Source organism: Apiospora aurea (genome assembly GCF_038362705.1).
Source record: "Apiospora aurea strain CBS 24483 chromosome Unknown utg000005l_segment0_segment0, whole genome shotgun sequence".
NCBI classification, from domain to species: domain Eukaryota; kingdom Fungi; phylum Ascomycota; class Sordariomycetes; order Amphisphaeriales; family Apiosporaceae; genus Apiospora; species Apiospora aurea.
In genome coordinates this window covers 1,245,853-1,260,092 of record NW_027117392.1, presented here as the reverse complement: position 1 = coordinate 1,260,092, position 14,240 = coordinate 1,245,853, and the positions used below count along the sequence as shown (strand labels likewise).

General features: G+C 55.9%; 5 protein-coding genes across 5 annotated transcripts; 4 read left to right on the top strand and 1 right to left on the bottom strand.

The window, feature by feature from the left end:
• Positions 1 to 463: 463 nt before the first annotated feature.
• Positions 464 to 2,635, top strand: PG986_006964 (uncharacterized protein; the record flags this gene model as incomplete). The annotated part of the gene is made up of 1 exon (XM_066843186.1): positions 464 to 2,635. The coding sequence occupies one exon, from the start codon at positions 464 to 466 to the stop codon at positions 2,633 to 2,635; it is 2,172 nt and encodes a 723-aa protein (XP_066699298.1).
• A 708-nt stretch (positions 2,636 to 3,343) lies between these two features.
• Positions 3,344 to 5,643, top strand: PG986_006963 (uncharacterized protein; the record flags this gene model as incomplete). The annotated part of the gene is made up of 7 exons (XM_066843185.1): positions 3,344 to 3,534; positions 3,714 to 3,755; positions 3,813 to 3,862; positions 3,972 to 4,636; positions 4,774 to 4,910; positions 4,988 to 5,200; positions 5,367 to 5,643. 7 exons carry the CDS (start codon positions 3,344 to 3,346, stop codon positions 5,641 to 5,643), a joined length of 1,575 nt encoding a protein of 524 aa, XP_066699297.1.
• Positions 5,644 to 5,757: 114 nt separating this feature from the next.
• On the bottom strand, positions 5,758 to 9,065 carry PG986_006962 (uncharacterized protein; the record flags this gene model as incomplete). The annotated part of the gene is made up of 5 exons (XM_066843184.1): positions 5,758 to 6,044; positions 6,085 to 6,794; positions 6,885 to 7,369; positions 7,432 to 8,953; positions 9,013 to 9,065. 5 exons carry the CDS (start codon positions 9,063 to 9,065, stop codon positions 5,758 to 5,760), a joined length of 3,057 nt encoding a protein of 1,018 aa, XP_066699296.1.
• A 646-nt stretch (positions 9,066 to 9,711) lies between these two features.
• Positions 9,712 to 11,813, top strand: PG986_006961 (uncharacterized protein; the record flags this gene model as incomplete). Its single annotated transcript, XM_066843183.1, has 7 exons — positions 9,712 to 9,735; positions 9,784 to 9,941; positions 10,019 to 10,272; positions 10,332 to 10,356; positions 10,441 to 10,667; positions 10,711 to 10,974; positions 11,062 to 11,813. The coding sequence occupies 7 exons, from the start codon at positions 9,712 to 9,714 to the stop codon at positions 11,811 to 11,813; spliced, it is 1,704 nt and encodes a 567-aa protein (XP_066699295.1).
• A 1,123-nt stretch (positions 11,814 to 12,936) lies between these two features.
• Positions 12,937 to 14,164, top strand: PG986_006960 (alcohol dehydrogenase (NADP+); the record flags this gene model as incomplete). Its single annotated transcript, XM_066843182.1, has 3 exons — positions 12,937 to 13,011; positions 13,080 to 13,356; positions 13,422 to 14,164. The coding sequence occupies 3 exons, from the start codon at positions 12,937 to 12,939 to the stop codon at positions 14,162 to 14,164; spliced, it is 1,095 nt and encodes a 364-aa protein (XP_066699294.1).
• Positions 14,165 to 14,240: the final 76 nt, after the last annotated feature.

Below are 14,240 nucleotides of genomic sequence, written 5' to 3'. Positions count from 1 at the left end.
CCAGTCGCTCGATTAGGAAACAACTTCTTTGACACAAGAGCATACTCCCACCCCGACAAAGGCATTGTTGCACCACAGCCCAAGTGGCTCGAGCCCCCTTTGTCCAAGTTGAGAGAACATGCACCAGTACGTATGCAACCAATGTGCAAATGCTGCTGTATATATATATACCATGTTAGGAACACAGACCAGACCCCATCAGATAACTGCATAGCACAGAAACATCGGTCGAGACAGGCCAAAATGCAAGACGACGTGGAACCTCCTGCACCTGGAGAGACGTTGCCGTCTCTGCCGCTGCCAAAGCCTTTGACCTACGGGGTAGAAATCGAAGGCTGTGCTCACTTTCTCCATCACGACGAAGAAGACCCCCTCCGCCACGTTGAGGGCCTCCCAGAACCCCCTCCGGTTGCCTGCCGACTTCCCCGAGCTCGGTAACATCAGTACGGCCCTCCATCGCGTCATGCAAGAGACATTGACCAAGAACGGGATCCCGATCCATGGGATTACCATTGTATGCAAAGAGCCCAAGTCAGTAGAACACTACGCAGCCATGGAGCGATTTGCCGAATGTGGCGCTTGGGTTGTCAAACCGGACGACTCCCTACGACCACCCGTCCTTGGAACGTTCAAATTTGTGGGATTCGAAATCAACAGCTCGGTCGAAGCCGACACGCCCGAGTCTTTCGAAGTCCTCCAGTTCGCTATCCAATGCATCACCAACGAACACCGCATCATACTGAACAGTAGCTGCGGTCTCCATGTCCACGTCGGGAACGGGGCCGAGATCCTCTCTCTGCAAAACATCAGACGCGTCAGTACCTTGCTCTGGTCGGCCGGCAATCTGCTCAGTACTTTGCACCCTCCCTGGCGACGGATCTGTTCCTGGAGTGTGCCGCTCCGCACGTCGTCGAACATGGCCAGGGACTACCAGCCCAGCCTGGTGCATAATACGAGCCAAGGCCTTACCTGCCGCTACGTCGGCGGCGACGTACGCTTCGGAGAACGGTCCACGCTGTGGAAGGAGGCCCACAGGGACCAAGAAACGATGGCGCGGTACCACAGAACAAGAGAGTCGGGGCACTTTGAGCCTTTCTTGGACGACGAAGCTAAGGTGACGTATGGCCCCATCGACTTCGGCAAATTTGACGAGGCTATAGAAAAGTTAGAGAAGAAGAAGGTTCGTCACACTGATGAGCCTAATCACTCGTACGCTTTTGCCATCCCCGCTGACATGACGGTGCCAGGGTCTTCGGCTACAAGCACGCGCTCCGACAGCCCCGAGAGTTCATCGAGTTCAAGCGATCCCGGTCAGCCCATGACAGAAGAGGGCATGCTTTCCCAGCAGCAGCTCGCGCAACGCGTCGCGGAGTTGCCAAAAGACCGCTTCTTCAAACCATCTGCCCCGCGCCGATTCACCACCAACCGGCCCCGGTGCACCGGCAACAAGGTCACCCGCGAAGACTTGGACAGGTGGTGGGAGTTGAATATTTTCTATCTGGACGTCATCGCGCAGTCGGTCGATCTCGCCGTCACGGAACCCGCCGTCGGCCTGCTGGACGGCGCGATCCGCCTCCTGGCGGCCGAGAGCCCGTGCGAGATCGCCGAGGCGCTTACCCCTTTCTCGATGACAGGCAAGTCCAACTACAGCTTCTCCGACTACAAGTGCGGCGCGCTCAGCAGCGGCGATCCCCGCCACACCATCGAGTTTCGCGAGGCCGAGTCGAGCCTGGACCCGACCTGGGTCGCGACTTGGGCGCGGATCTGCCTGGGCCTGGTCCGGTTCGCCATCAACGCGCCGGCCGCCACCTTCATGCGCGTCGTCACCAACTGCCAGCACGCCGAGTCGGGTCGGGAGTATGACGTGGTGGACCTGCTTAACCAGCTCGGGCTCTTTGCCGAGGCCGCGGTCGCGGCCGAGAGGATCTGGAGGAACCGCGAGGAGTGGCACCTCGAGTTTAGCGGTGTTGACGGCGGAGACTCTGATGAACGTCCTGATTCTAGCAACTCGGGCGGCGGCGGCAGCGGCGGTAGTGGTGATGGTGGTGGTGGTGGTGACGACTCTAAGCCGGGAGACGGGCCTGGTCCCGGCAACGACCCTCCAGGTGACGCCTCGGGTACGGATGATAAACCAGACCCAGACAGCGACCCTAACCCTGGAAATGGCGAGAAGCCTGAGGAACCCAATCCAGAGGGACAACCCGAACCCGAACCCGAACCTGAGCCTGAACCTGAACCCGAACCTGAGCAGGAGCAGGAGCAGGAGCCCGAGGAGGAACCAGAACCCGAGCTTGAGGAGTCTACTAAAAATCCGGGCGGGGAAGACGACAGAGAGTCGGAAAGCGTCGACTCCATCGACAAGATCGATGGCCTCCACAGCATCGACGGCGACACCACCAGTAGCAGTAGCATCGGTAGCAAATCTGAGGAAGAGGGCGCGTCCGCAAAGAAGAAGGACAAGAAGGAAAAGCTACTTCGAGAATCGCCTGTAATGAATCCGCAGCTGCCCGAGATTAAAGCGGCCGTGGGTCTGGGAGGATCCGTGTTTGCCCGTACTTGGGAACAGGCTAGAAAAGAAGAAGAGGAGGAGGAAATTGGCAGTGCTGGGTTCGTAGCCCGTGCTGTTGCTACTTAGATAACAATATTCGGTCTTCGGTCGTGGTAAGCTCCAGGTAGGTAAGTATAAGAGTTGGTAAGTTGTAAAGACCAGGTCGGCATTTGCTAAGAAGTTCTATCTTGGTGTTATTTGGGCCAAATATCCAACGGTTCCATCGTTGTAGTTAGCCACACCTCTTCCGGGCCTGTCGGTTGGGCCAATGTTTTGCCATATTGTGAAAGAAAGACTCGAAACATCGGATAGAGTAGGATAGCAATGGTACACAAAACAAAGAGGCAATGTGACAAACAGCCTCGGAATTTGTTTTCCATAAGGAGATATAACAATGGGCTGGATATGACGTGATAAGACAAAGCAGAGTTACAACCCATCGGCGTCGATTCCGACCTCAGGGGGTAGGTAGACCATGGGCTGTGGGTGGACCCCTGTGCCCGTCGGCAGGCTCGGGCGGCACTCGTACAAACATGTATCACCAGCATATATCGAATTCCGGCTTCGTCCTGATATACACCCAGCGGAAAACGTCAAGACTGTCACCTACCTCTGCACCCAAACCGTCGTCCTCTGGTGACGCAAAAGCGAGGAGAAATCACAACATAGCGCCAAATGTCTAGGCTGCATTTCAGCCCGTGATTTCTCCTTCCTGGGACCAGCGGCTCGCGTCGATCAAAGGGACCCCGTTACAAAGCATATGGAGTCCAACACACATGCCAAAGTGTCGCCAAGATGCCAAGACTTCCCATCAGTGGTCTTGGAGTTGCAGTCGAGAGAAAGCCCAGCCAAAAGCCAAGGGGCTATGGATTGCGTGCTCGGGTTGACGGGCCTCGCCCAGCGCCAGCCAAGGCCACACAGCTCAAGGGACCTTCAGGACATGGAGAGGTGCAGACCAACAGCCTGCACGAAGACATCTTATTGCGGTAGATGTTGGATTTGTGGTCGGTAGTGCGCGTCGTAGTTAAGGGTCTAATATTCCCGCGTGAATATGTCCCCTTTTTCTACCACCAATATACGTGAAATCGACATTGTTCTTCACAACGACCATATAATTTCTCCCTCTGAAGTTGGAAACATTATGACTGAAACTAAACCGACCGAGGTGGACTGGTCCCCCCGAAGAAGAATCAAAAGCCAAACGAAAGTAAGAAAGTCACCCTTGTGTAATGTAACCAACTGGGGAGACTCACTACATCTCAAGGCTCGACTTTATACTCATGCCCATTCTCACTTTGGGGTTCTTCTGCTTGCGTAATTCAACCCAGCAATTTCCCTTTCCCCTAACCTAAAGTCCCCTTCGCGCTACCTTATATATAGGAAAGATACTTTCTCTAATATGGCCCTATTACCCCCGAGACAGAGCTCGACCGCGGCAACATGGCCAACGCCATAACGGACCGCTTCATGGAGGACGTGGGCATCGACCAGGACCGATTCAACGTGGGCCAGCAGATGCTGTCCCTCGGCATCGTGCTGACCGAGATCCCGTCCAACATGGTCCTGTACCGCGTCGGCCCGGGCCGGTGGCTGACGCTGCAGCTCTTCCTCTTCGGCCTCGTGAGCACGTTCCAGTCCTTCCAGCGCGGCTACGCGCCCTTCCTCGCGACCCGACTGCTGCTGGGCGTCGCCGAGTCGGGCTTCATCCCCGGCGGCCTCTACGCCCTCTCGACGTGGTACACGCGGCCCGAGACGGCCAAGCGCGTCATGGTCTTCTACTTCGGCAACCAGGTCGGCCAGGCCTCGGCCAAGCTGCTGGCCTACGGCATCCTCCACATGCGCGGCATCGGCGGCCAGCCCGGCTGGTTCTGGCTGTTCGCGCTCATGGGTTCTTTTACCGTCCTCAGCGGCTTCGTCTTTGGCTTTTGCCTGCCCGACTCCTTCCAGAACCCCCACAGCACCTTCCTGCCGCGCTTCTCCTGGTTCACGGCACGGGAGCTGCATATCCTTCAGGCGCGGGTGTTGCTCGACGACCCCATGAAGGGCAAGAAGAAGCCACGCATTGGACGAGATGCCTTCAAGCGCGCGGTGAGCGAGACACCCTTGTTGACATAGTTGCTTTGTAATATTTTGCAACCGTTGGGGACTGATATCAGCATAACTAGTTCACCGACTGGCGTTGTTGGGCCCATTTCATCATCACGCTCTGCAACAACGGCCCGCAGCGCGCCTTCGATACATACGCTCCGTCCATCGTCACGAGTTTCGGCTTCGGGAGCCTTGTCAGCAACGCTATGGCAGCCGTCGGTCTGTTCCTGCAGGTTCCGGTATCGTTCGCTTTTAGTTGGGTTTCGGATCATTTGTGAGATTTATCAGGCCTGACAAAACATCTGCTCGCCGTTTCTTGCCCCTCGACTGACTGCTTTTCCCTGCTTGTAGCAACCTGCGCGGCGAAACTGTGATGCTTGGTTTCTTCTGCCATCTTCTTGGCTACATCTGCAACCGAGCCTTTACCGATGTCAACCTCCGCGGCGTACGTTACTTTGGCGTGGTCTGGACGCAAGTATTCGGCACCTTCTCGCATCCCTTGAACATTGCGTGGCTATCGCTTGCCTGCAAGGACTCGGAACAAAGGGCATTGGCAATGGCCGGGTAAGTTTCAAGCAAGTTTTGTTCGTCTGTGCCACTTTGCCTTCATTTCGAATTGTCGCCCCTGAGCCCCTGAAAGTGAGAGGAAGAAACCCAAGACCCGGAGCATTACACAACAAACTATACTACCACAGTTGCTGACTTCGATTCTTTTGTGGAACAACTATAGCGTCATCATGGGTGCCAACATCGCAGGGATCTACGGAGCGCAGATCTTCCGCAAGGACGACCGCCCCCTGTACCGACGCGGCTTCAGCGTGGCGATCGCCGTGCTGTGCGTGGGCTTTGTCATTGCTCTGGGTCGGTGGATCGACGACAAGCGAAAGCAACGCAGAAACAAACACCAGCTGGAAGGGGCCTCGTCCAGTTCCAGAGACCCCAATGCCGACGCTGGGGCCGAGAAGGAGGTCCTTCCTACCAGTGGAACTCAAGTCGAGGGTCGCTGACCCCCTGAAATGGGGTTATGCCAAGTCTGCCATGGTGGATCCCTATACAGCTAGGTGGTTGAATATATCATCCGAGAAGGATCTGGTACAATAGTGGTATAAAACGAAACCAAATCAAACAACACGGTCGAATTCGTCAATCACGCTTTTTGGCTTCGTAAACCGGCCAAGAGGCACATACTCGAGGTCATCAAACCCGAACCCCTTCGGCCCCCCGATATCGATGCCCCGTTGTGTCGAAGTCCACTTCTCCGAAGCGGCAATGCCAATAGCCACCACCAGGAGACCGTACCGATACTCTTGGGTCCCTATGGCCTCGCCGCTCAGTGCATCGATGACACACACGAGATCGGGGACGATCGCGAGGATCTGCTCAGACGAAAGGTGGTAAGTTGCCATGCCTTGTGGGCAGTGAAACTAGGAGGTTGAAAAACGGCTCACTTACCTCTTCCTCACCGCACGCGCTGATCTTCTTGGCGTAGATATTCTCGTTCTTGAAGGGAATGACAAGCCGGTCCGCCGTTCCTGCCGTCTTCCCCTCGTGCGTAGATCTCTCCTCCGTCGACTCGATCGTCACCTCGCCGTAAGCGTGGCCCATCTTGGTAGCCCTCTCGACCCCGACAATCTTGCCACGGAACAAGACGCGCGCCGACCTGGCGCCACCGACCTCTTCCACAATCGACTCAGCCACAGCGTCGACCCGGTTCGCCGCCCGCGCGCGCGCGACGGCGCGGCCGATCCGCCACGCGAGCGAGACGGTGTTCTCGACGACCCAGCGCCTCGCGTCGGCGCCGCGGACGGGCCCCTTGGCGCAGCCGACGTGGGAGCCCATGGTCGACAGCGCGGCGCGGAAGGCGCGCTCGGCGTCGAGCTCGGTGCGGGCCCGGGTCATGAGCAGGACCTTGCCGTTGCCGTCCGCGATGCACGAGGGGATCATGGTCGCCCTCGTCTCGTACACCACGGGCGTCGTCTGGTGCGAGACGGGGTACGCGCGCCCCATCCAGTCGCCGTCGACGGTCGGGATGTCCATGTTGGCCGACGCGCCCAGGATCAGGCCCTGCAGGCCGTTGCCGCCGCCGACCTCGAGGGAGATGACGGCGGTCGGCTTGACTTTGAGGTAATCGTAAAGTTCGGTTTGCGACTCAAGTATCCTGGTTTTCGCATTAGTATGCAAGCTCTTGGTAGGTGACTCAAGGTCCAGAGAGATGCGAAAAACCCGATGAAACTTATTCATCACTTACTCATTTCCGTATGGCTTCTCGATCGAGACCTGTGGCGACCCCTTACCACCCCCGCAAGCCACAATGTCGTCATCTCGCAAGTCCCAGGGAGATACGATGCGCACAGTGGCTCCGGCTCGGAGCAGTTCGCGGAGCCTCAGCATGTGCTGATAAGGGCTCCCACCGCCCCCGGTACCCAATATATAGCACCCCGTGGTTATCCAGTCAAGGTCCGTTTCCGAGAGCAACCATTGCCGGTTGGCCACGTTTGGCTTATAATTGTCGATGTATTCTGCCGTCATCACCATAGGTTTGTCGACTACCGGCACTGAGTCATCTGGCAATTCTGAGTGGATGGAATCTCTCACAAACTCGACCATGTCTATATCCTGGGTCCTCAATATCGAATCACCATCGACAGGTGCGGCACAATTTAGAAGGTCGGCTCTCGAGTAGTCAAAGTCGCCGACGGCTTTGACCACGACACGGGACTTATTGGCAATATACTAAGAAAGGGGGTGGTCTTAGCAGCAGCAACCAAACCCTGAGCGTGCGAGCGGTAGCCTACCTGTAATGGGAAGCTCTCGATCTCGGCAATAGTGACAGTTGAGCGCTCCGCCCCATCAGCGACGGCTTTGTCGATGGCAGACTGTGATACCTCTTCAATGACTTGCGCCACGCTTCTGGACTCCGTGCTCGCGATGGAATCAATGACCCCGCTGACCCTGGCCGTCGCTGCGCCGATTGCGTTCGCCACCCCTGACCAGTTCGGCTTGATGACGCGACTGGCTCCGATCAGACGATCGGGTGCTATCACGGCGCCGCCGCCGACTAACACCACCGGTATGTCGCTTGGGGACGTCTTCATGCTGTCTATGATGCGTTCCAGCATCGCTTTCACTTTTGCTTTGAACTCGGGCAAGTCAGCCGCGATGTTCGCGTCCTCGAGGAGCGAGAGGTCCCCGATTCCCAATGCCGGCTGGTCCAGCACAGTGTAGTCGGTGGTGGTCGGAACAGTCCCGCCGAAAGCCAGCGCCTTCTCTTGGATCAGGTACCCGACACTGTCCGGTCCGATCGTGAGCTGCCCGTCTTTGCCCCTCCGCACAATCGAGCCGCCTCCCAGGCCGATGCTCTTCACGTCCGGATAGGAGAAGTTGGTGCGAACTCCGGCGATCTCGCTGTACGCCGCCGCCTGTCGCGGAAATCCGTTCGGCAGAAGCAGGCCGACGTCGGTCGTGGTACCGCCGATATCCACCACCATCATCGCCTCTCCTTGGCTATTTTTCAGGTCCTGCGTGAGGAACGCTGCTCCGCGCATAGAATTCGTCGGGCCGCTCGAGAAGGTTCGGATGGGGAGCCTTGCCGCCGAACTGGCGGGGAGTATGGTCCCATCGTTCTGCGTGACGAAGACCGGGCAGCGAAGCCCTAACCGACTAATGGCTTCCTGGAAAGAGTGGATGGTGTAGCGGGCGAAGGCGAGGATCGAAGCATTGAGCACCGCCGCGTTCTCCCGCTCCAAGAACCCGATGTTGGCGACCTCCTTCGAGAGCACCACGTCGGCCTCGGGGTATGCCTCCCGGATGATCGACGCGGCTCGCTCCTCTTGCCTGTACACGACGTCGATGGGGCTGAAGATGCCCACTACCACGATGCTCTTGATGCCCTGGGACTTGATGATCTCGCACTCGCGACGCAGCGCGTCCTCGTCGAGCTCCTCGATAAGGCTGCCATCGATCTCCAAGCCGCCATCCACCAGCCCGCGGTACGCGCAAATGATGCTTCGCAGCCTGGGGGGCCAATCGATACCAACGGGTATATCTTTCGAGAATGGCCCGCACAGCCGGATGACGGCCACTTTCGCCAGTCGGGACCTGTCCATCTCCACCACCGCGTTGATGAAATGAGTGGTCCCAATTGTGACACTGGCTACGTCCTGCGCGTCCACGTTCGGCTGCTCGAACATCTCCTGGATGACGTTAAAGATCCCATCGCTGGGGTTCTTGGTTGTGCTGGCCTTCTTCCAGGCCACGAGGCCCCTATCTGGATCTGATGACTTTTCGGGGTTTAGTATTACCCCGTCTGTGTTTGTTCTGTTCTCTAGGTCATTTCTGCCCCTATGGACTATGGGAACAGGGCTTGGGACACTTACCCGCCAACATCAACCCCTATGCGCAGATGCGGTCTCCTCATTGGAACAGTCATTTCCAATGTTGATATATAGACTTGGTAAGTATGACTGAGCAGCTCTGCAATAGCGGTCGTTGATTCTAATAATTCACGACTTCTATTAATCTTGTCATGAAACTCGTATGTTCGGGTGGTACCGCATATCGGTTTCGCGGGGTAGATTCAGGTTTTGGTGTTTATAATGATTACGGCCCTTGGTCCTTCGATCAACCATGTATAACACATAAACCAGGCGTATGTAAGTAATTACTAACAACCCCGGGCCAGCCAATCGCTACATTTCCGACTAGTCAAGCCTATTTGACCCAAGGAGTTCTGTCGGAGCTTGGCGCGATTCCGCCATCGGTACCGGTTGAGGGGCCGATAAATATCGGATCAGTCCGATTATCTCTGTCCAAGTACGAATCGGCTATCACGATGTTATTTTCAAGTCGCTTGAAAGGGAAAACACGATATGAACCCCTCTTAACGTCCAAGTACATGGACACTACCTATGCGATAACCGAACTGCGGGTTGCGTGTATTAGACAAGCACCACCGACTAAGACCCTGGCTTTGAGGTGATATCCCCCAACGCCAAGGATCGATGTATTGGAATGTGCATGATAAGATGCCGATCCTATGGTGTCTCTACTTTGACCTGCATGCATTTATGTAGCAAATGAGTCCCGCCAAACCTTGGTCCGTATGTTTCTGAAGGAGGACACGTTATTGCGCAACCCCTTTCTCAAAGAGATCCATCATGTTTCAACGTATGAAGGATGCCATGGCCCTCAAGTCCGACGAGTCGCAACCCGAAGAAGTGAGCGCCTGGTCGAACCGTGATCTGATTCCCCTTCCGCCGTCTCGTCGCACGTGGGGCTGGTTCAACTTCTTTGGCTCCTGGTCTCTGTAAGCCCCCATCCTACGACCCCTGAATACCACGTAGTCATGAAATTCTGATTGACCGTTTCTGTAAAACATCAAAGGTCGTCACTTAATGTAGCGACATGGCAGACGCCCAACACGTTCCTGACACAGGGGTTGTCCGTCGGCCAGGCCATGGCGGTCATCGTCGTCTCGCGTGGCCTCTGCTGCCTCTTCGCCATCCTCGTCGCTTGGTGCGGCTTGACCTGGCATATCGGCTTCACCATCCAGAACCGGTTCACGTGGGGGATGCGGGCGAGCTATATCCCCCTGATGCAGCGTGTGCTGCTCAACTTTATATGGAATGCTCTCCAGTGTATGTTCACATCTCTGGCCGCACATCACCAATAAGAATGATGCTAATGGGGTCCAAAGGTTGGAATGGGGGTAAACTGGTCACGTAAGTGTGCCTATGTCCAGAATGAAAGGGTAGACAGTCACATAAGTTGATATGTGTAGCTAACCACTTCTTCGACTGCTGCAGTGTCTGCATCACAGCCATCTGGCCACAGTTCGCCAAGATCCCAAACACATTAAGCGCCAACACGCCGACGACAACGTACGAGCTCGTTGACTTCATTGTGTTCTGGACGGTATCGATCCCGTTCCTGTTCATCCGACCGGAGCGGTTCAAGAAGCCGTTCTTCGTCTCCTCGCTGGCGTGCGGACTGGGCATGCTGGGCATGATGATCTGGTCTCTGTCAGTGGCGCGTGGGGTCGGGCCTGTGTTTTCACAAGGCAAAAAAGGTCCCAGCGAGCTCGCGCTGGGGTGCATCGTGGCTCATGATGGCCGGCATCAACCAGGCCATCGGCCAGAAGGCCGCGGGCATGGTCAACAGCAGCGACTTCTCGCGCTACGCCCGCAAGAAGTCCGATTACCTCATCGGCACCATCTCCGTCTACTGGATCACCGGGGTCCTCGTCTGCTTCGGCGGTCTGGTGACGACGGCGGCGTGCCAGAAGATCTATGGTCAGATCTGGTGGAACCCGCCAGATCTTCTCATGGTCATGATGGATCGTAAGTCATATTATCAGCACCATTTATCGTAACTTACCAAGTGCAAGTATGCATATGGGCTGACACATTGATTTGCCAACTGATTAGACGGTCAAGGATCTTCTGCCGCGCGGGCCGGCGTCTTCTTCGCCTCGCTCGCCTTCGCCTTCACCTCAATGTTCGAGAATGTCTGCTCCAACGCAGTGGCGGGCGGCATCGACCTGGCCGGGCTCTTCCCGCGGTACATCGACATCCGGCGTGGCGCGCTCATCACCTTCTGCGCAGCATGGGTGATCCAGCCGTGGCAGCTCATCAACCAGGCCGCGACGTTCGTCGCCGTGCTCAACTCGTTCGCCGTGTTCCTGGCGCCCATCATGGGCGTCATGGTGTGCGACTACTTTGTGCTGCGCCGGCAGAAGATCAAGCTGACGCACCTGTACCACCCGGACGGTTCGGACTACTGGTTCTCCCACGGCGTCAACTGGCGCGTGATCCCCTGCTGGGTCGCGGGCTGGGCGCCCACCATCGGCGGCCTCATCGTGACGGCGCGGGGCGACACGGACGCGCCCGACGCCGTCCACGAGCTGCATTTCATCGCGTTCTTCATCGGCTTTTTCATCTCCTTCGTCCTTTTCTACGGCGTGAACAAGCTCTCCCCCCTGCCACATCTGGGCGAGATTGACGAGGTCGACAATTATGGCACTTTTACGGCTCAGGAAGCCGCGAGGCTTGGGGTGTTGCCGGTACAAGACGCGGAAGAGACATTGTCTGACAAGATCAAGGGCAAAGCAGCCGACATCCAGATCACCGAGGGCTTGGACACGAGCCGCATCATGAGAAGGAGATGGTGGAAGTGGTGATGTGTATGTCCTGTCGTCCCCGAGCATGTAGCAAAACACATTGATCCACATTCCTGGATAGATCCTATGTGAGAGATGCAAAGGCTGGCCGAGGAGTTAACTCGAGAATTGAAAAAGCCCTCGACGAGCTCCTCATGAATTGCCGCATTCCTTCGGGAGTCGAGTAGTGTCGCTCTTGCTTCAAGCCACCTGCTCGGGAGCGTCAGGCCTGAGTATCAATGACGTCAGTGCATCAACTTTCGTCGAGGGAAAAAGAAATCCACTGGGAACAGCTGCTCGCCCCATTCGGCTGCCCCCTGTGCCTATTGATGTCTTTTAGGGATCGAGATATGGCCAAAAAGAGAGGTAAAGAAATCGATAGCGCCAGCATGTACAGCGAAAAAACGTACGTCGGGCCAAGCCACCAGCACCTGAAGGCAAAAAAAAAAAAAAAAAAAAAAAGACCGAGCGCCAAAGGCAGTGCGGGGTAAGGTTAAGGTGGGGACATGTGCTCCTGGGACGTTTCCGAGAATGCGGACACTTTGTTCCTCCCTCGATCAATGTAAGGTATCAAGATAAGAGATGGCCTCCATAGATTGCCGTGCGGGTCATGCGGGAGAGGCCCACGTTTTGGATGCAGACAGAGTATTCTCGAGCTAGGAGTGCTTGGAAGCTTACAATTGGTTAGTGGCATCCTCGTGGAAGTAAGAGTGCCCACTCGGAGAGTAGCAACCGCGCTCTTCCATGTCTAATCGTCATATTCTGAAAATCGATGGCTTTCTCAGATCGAAACCACGTCAAGCCATAGCTCCCCCGGGGCGCTTTGAGCTCTCGACGTCACTAAATGCGAACAGGAGCCCCCCGTCTGGCGCTCCTGAGTGCCGTACAGTGAGTGAGTGGCCTTTGAGTGCTGTACATGCGGTGCAAACTCCGCAACACACATGCAGTATGAATGAGCCATGTCGTCATGAAGCTTCACTGGAAGATGCATATATATACTTGCGATATCTCGTAGACCTGACGTGGGAATTTGCTTTAAATCAACTTCAACAACAATCACAATATCAAACGAAACTCTTACCCTCGTCCTTTCAAACACAGACATTCACACCTCCCATATAACACCCAAACTACACTTTGCAAGATGCCCTACCCCGAGGAGTTCCAAGGATTCATGATCAACGAGTTGGGTAAATATAAGGAGTTCAAGAAACAGACAGTACGTTCTTCCCAAGTTTCACCAATAACTGGATCGTGCCACGGGACTGACTGGAAAACCGCGTGCAGTTCAAGCCCAAGGTCTTTGGTGACAATGACATTGACATCCAGATCGAGTGCTGCGGCGTCTGCGGCTCTGATGTCCACACTGTCACTGGCGGTTGGGGCGAGGCCCATACCCCGATCTGCGTAGGCCACGAGATTGTCGGCAAGGCTATCAAGGTCGGCAAGTCCGTCAAGGATGTCAAGGAGGGCGACCGCGTCGGTGTTGGCGCTCAGATCTGGGCTTGTCTCAAGTGCCCTCAGTGCAAGAGCGACAATGAGAACTACTGCCCTCACATGGTCGGTACGTGCCACCACCTCAGTCTACCCTTCATCTTTTGAACACAGTTGCTTACATTTCCTTGTTAGACACCTATGGAGCGCCCTACCCGAAGGACGTCGACCCAAATGAGACTGTTTCCCAAGGAGGCTTCTCGTCACATATCCGTGCCCACGAGTACTTCGTCTTCCCCATCCCGGATGCCATCCCGTCCCATCTCGCAGCACCCATGTTGTGTGCTGGTTTAACAACCTACTCGCCTCTTGTCCGCGCCGGAGTCGGCCCTGGCAAGCAAGTCGCCATCGTCGGTCTCGGTGGTCTCGGCCATTTTGGTGTCATGTGGGCCAATGCGCTCGGGGCCGAGGTCACCGTCATCTCCCATTCCCCCAACAAGAAGGACGACGCACTTAAGCTAGGCGCCAAGCACTTCGTCAACAGCGGCGACAAAGACTGGGCCAAGCCTTTGGCGTTCAAGTTCGACTTCGTCTTGAACGCTGCTGACATGACTCACACCTTCGACCTCGATAGTTATCTGTCAATCCTGAAGGTTGGCTGCCAGTTCCACCAAGTCGGTTTGCCCGATGAGGCTATCCCCAACCTTAAGCCGCAGCAGTTTATGGCCAATGGCTCTAGCATCGGTGCCAGCCATATTGGCTCTCGCCCTGAGTGCTTGGCCATGCTGAAGCTGGCTGCCGAGAAGAAGCTTGACCCTATGGTCGAGACCATCCCTATCTCCGAAAAGGGATGCGCCGAGGTTATCGAGAGAGTGAAGACCAACAAGGTGCACTACCGGTTCACCTTGACTGACTTTGATAAGGCTTTCGGCGCTTAGGTCGTCACCTAATAGATACCCGAGACCAACATAGTTGATAGTTAATGAATAATGATGGTTGGAAGCGATGGTCTTC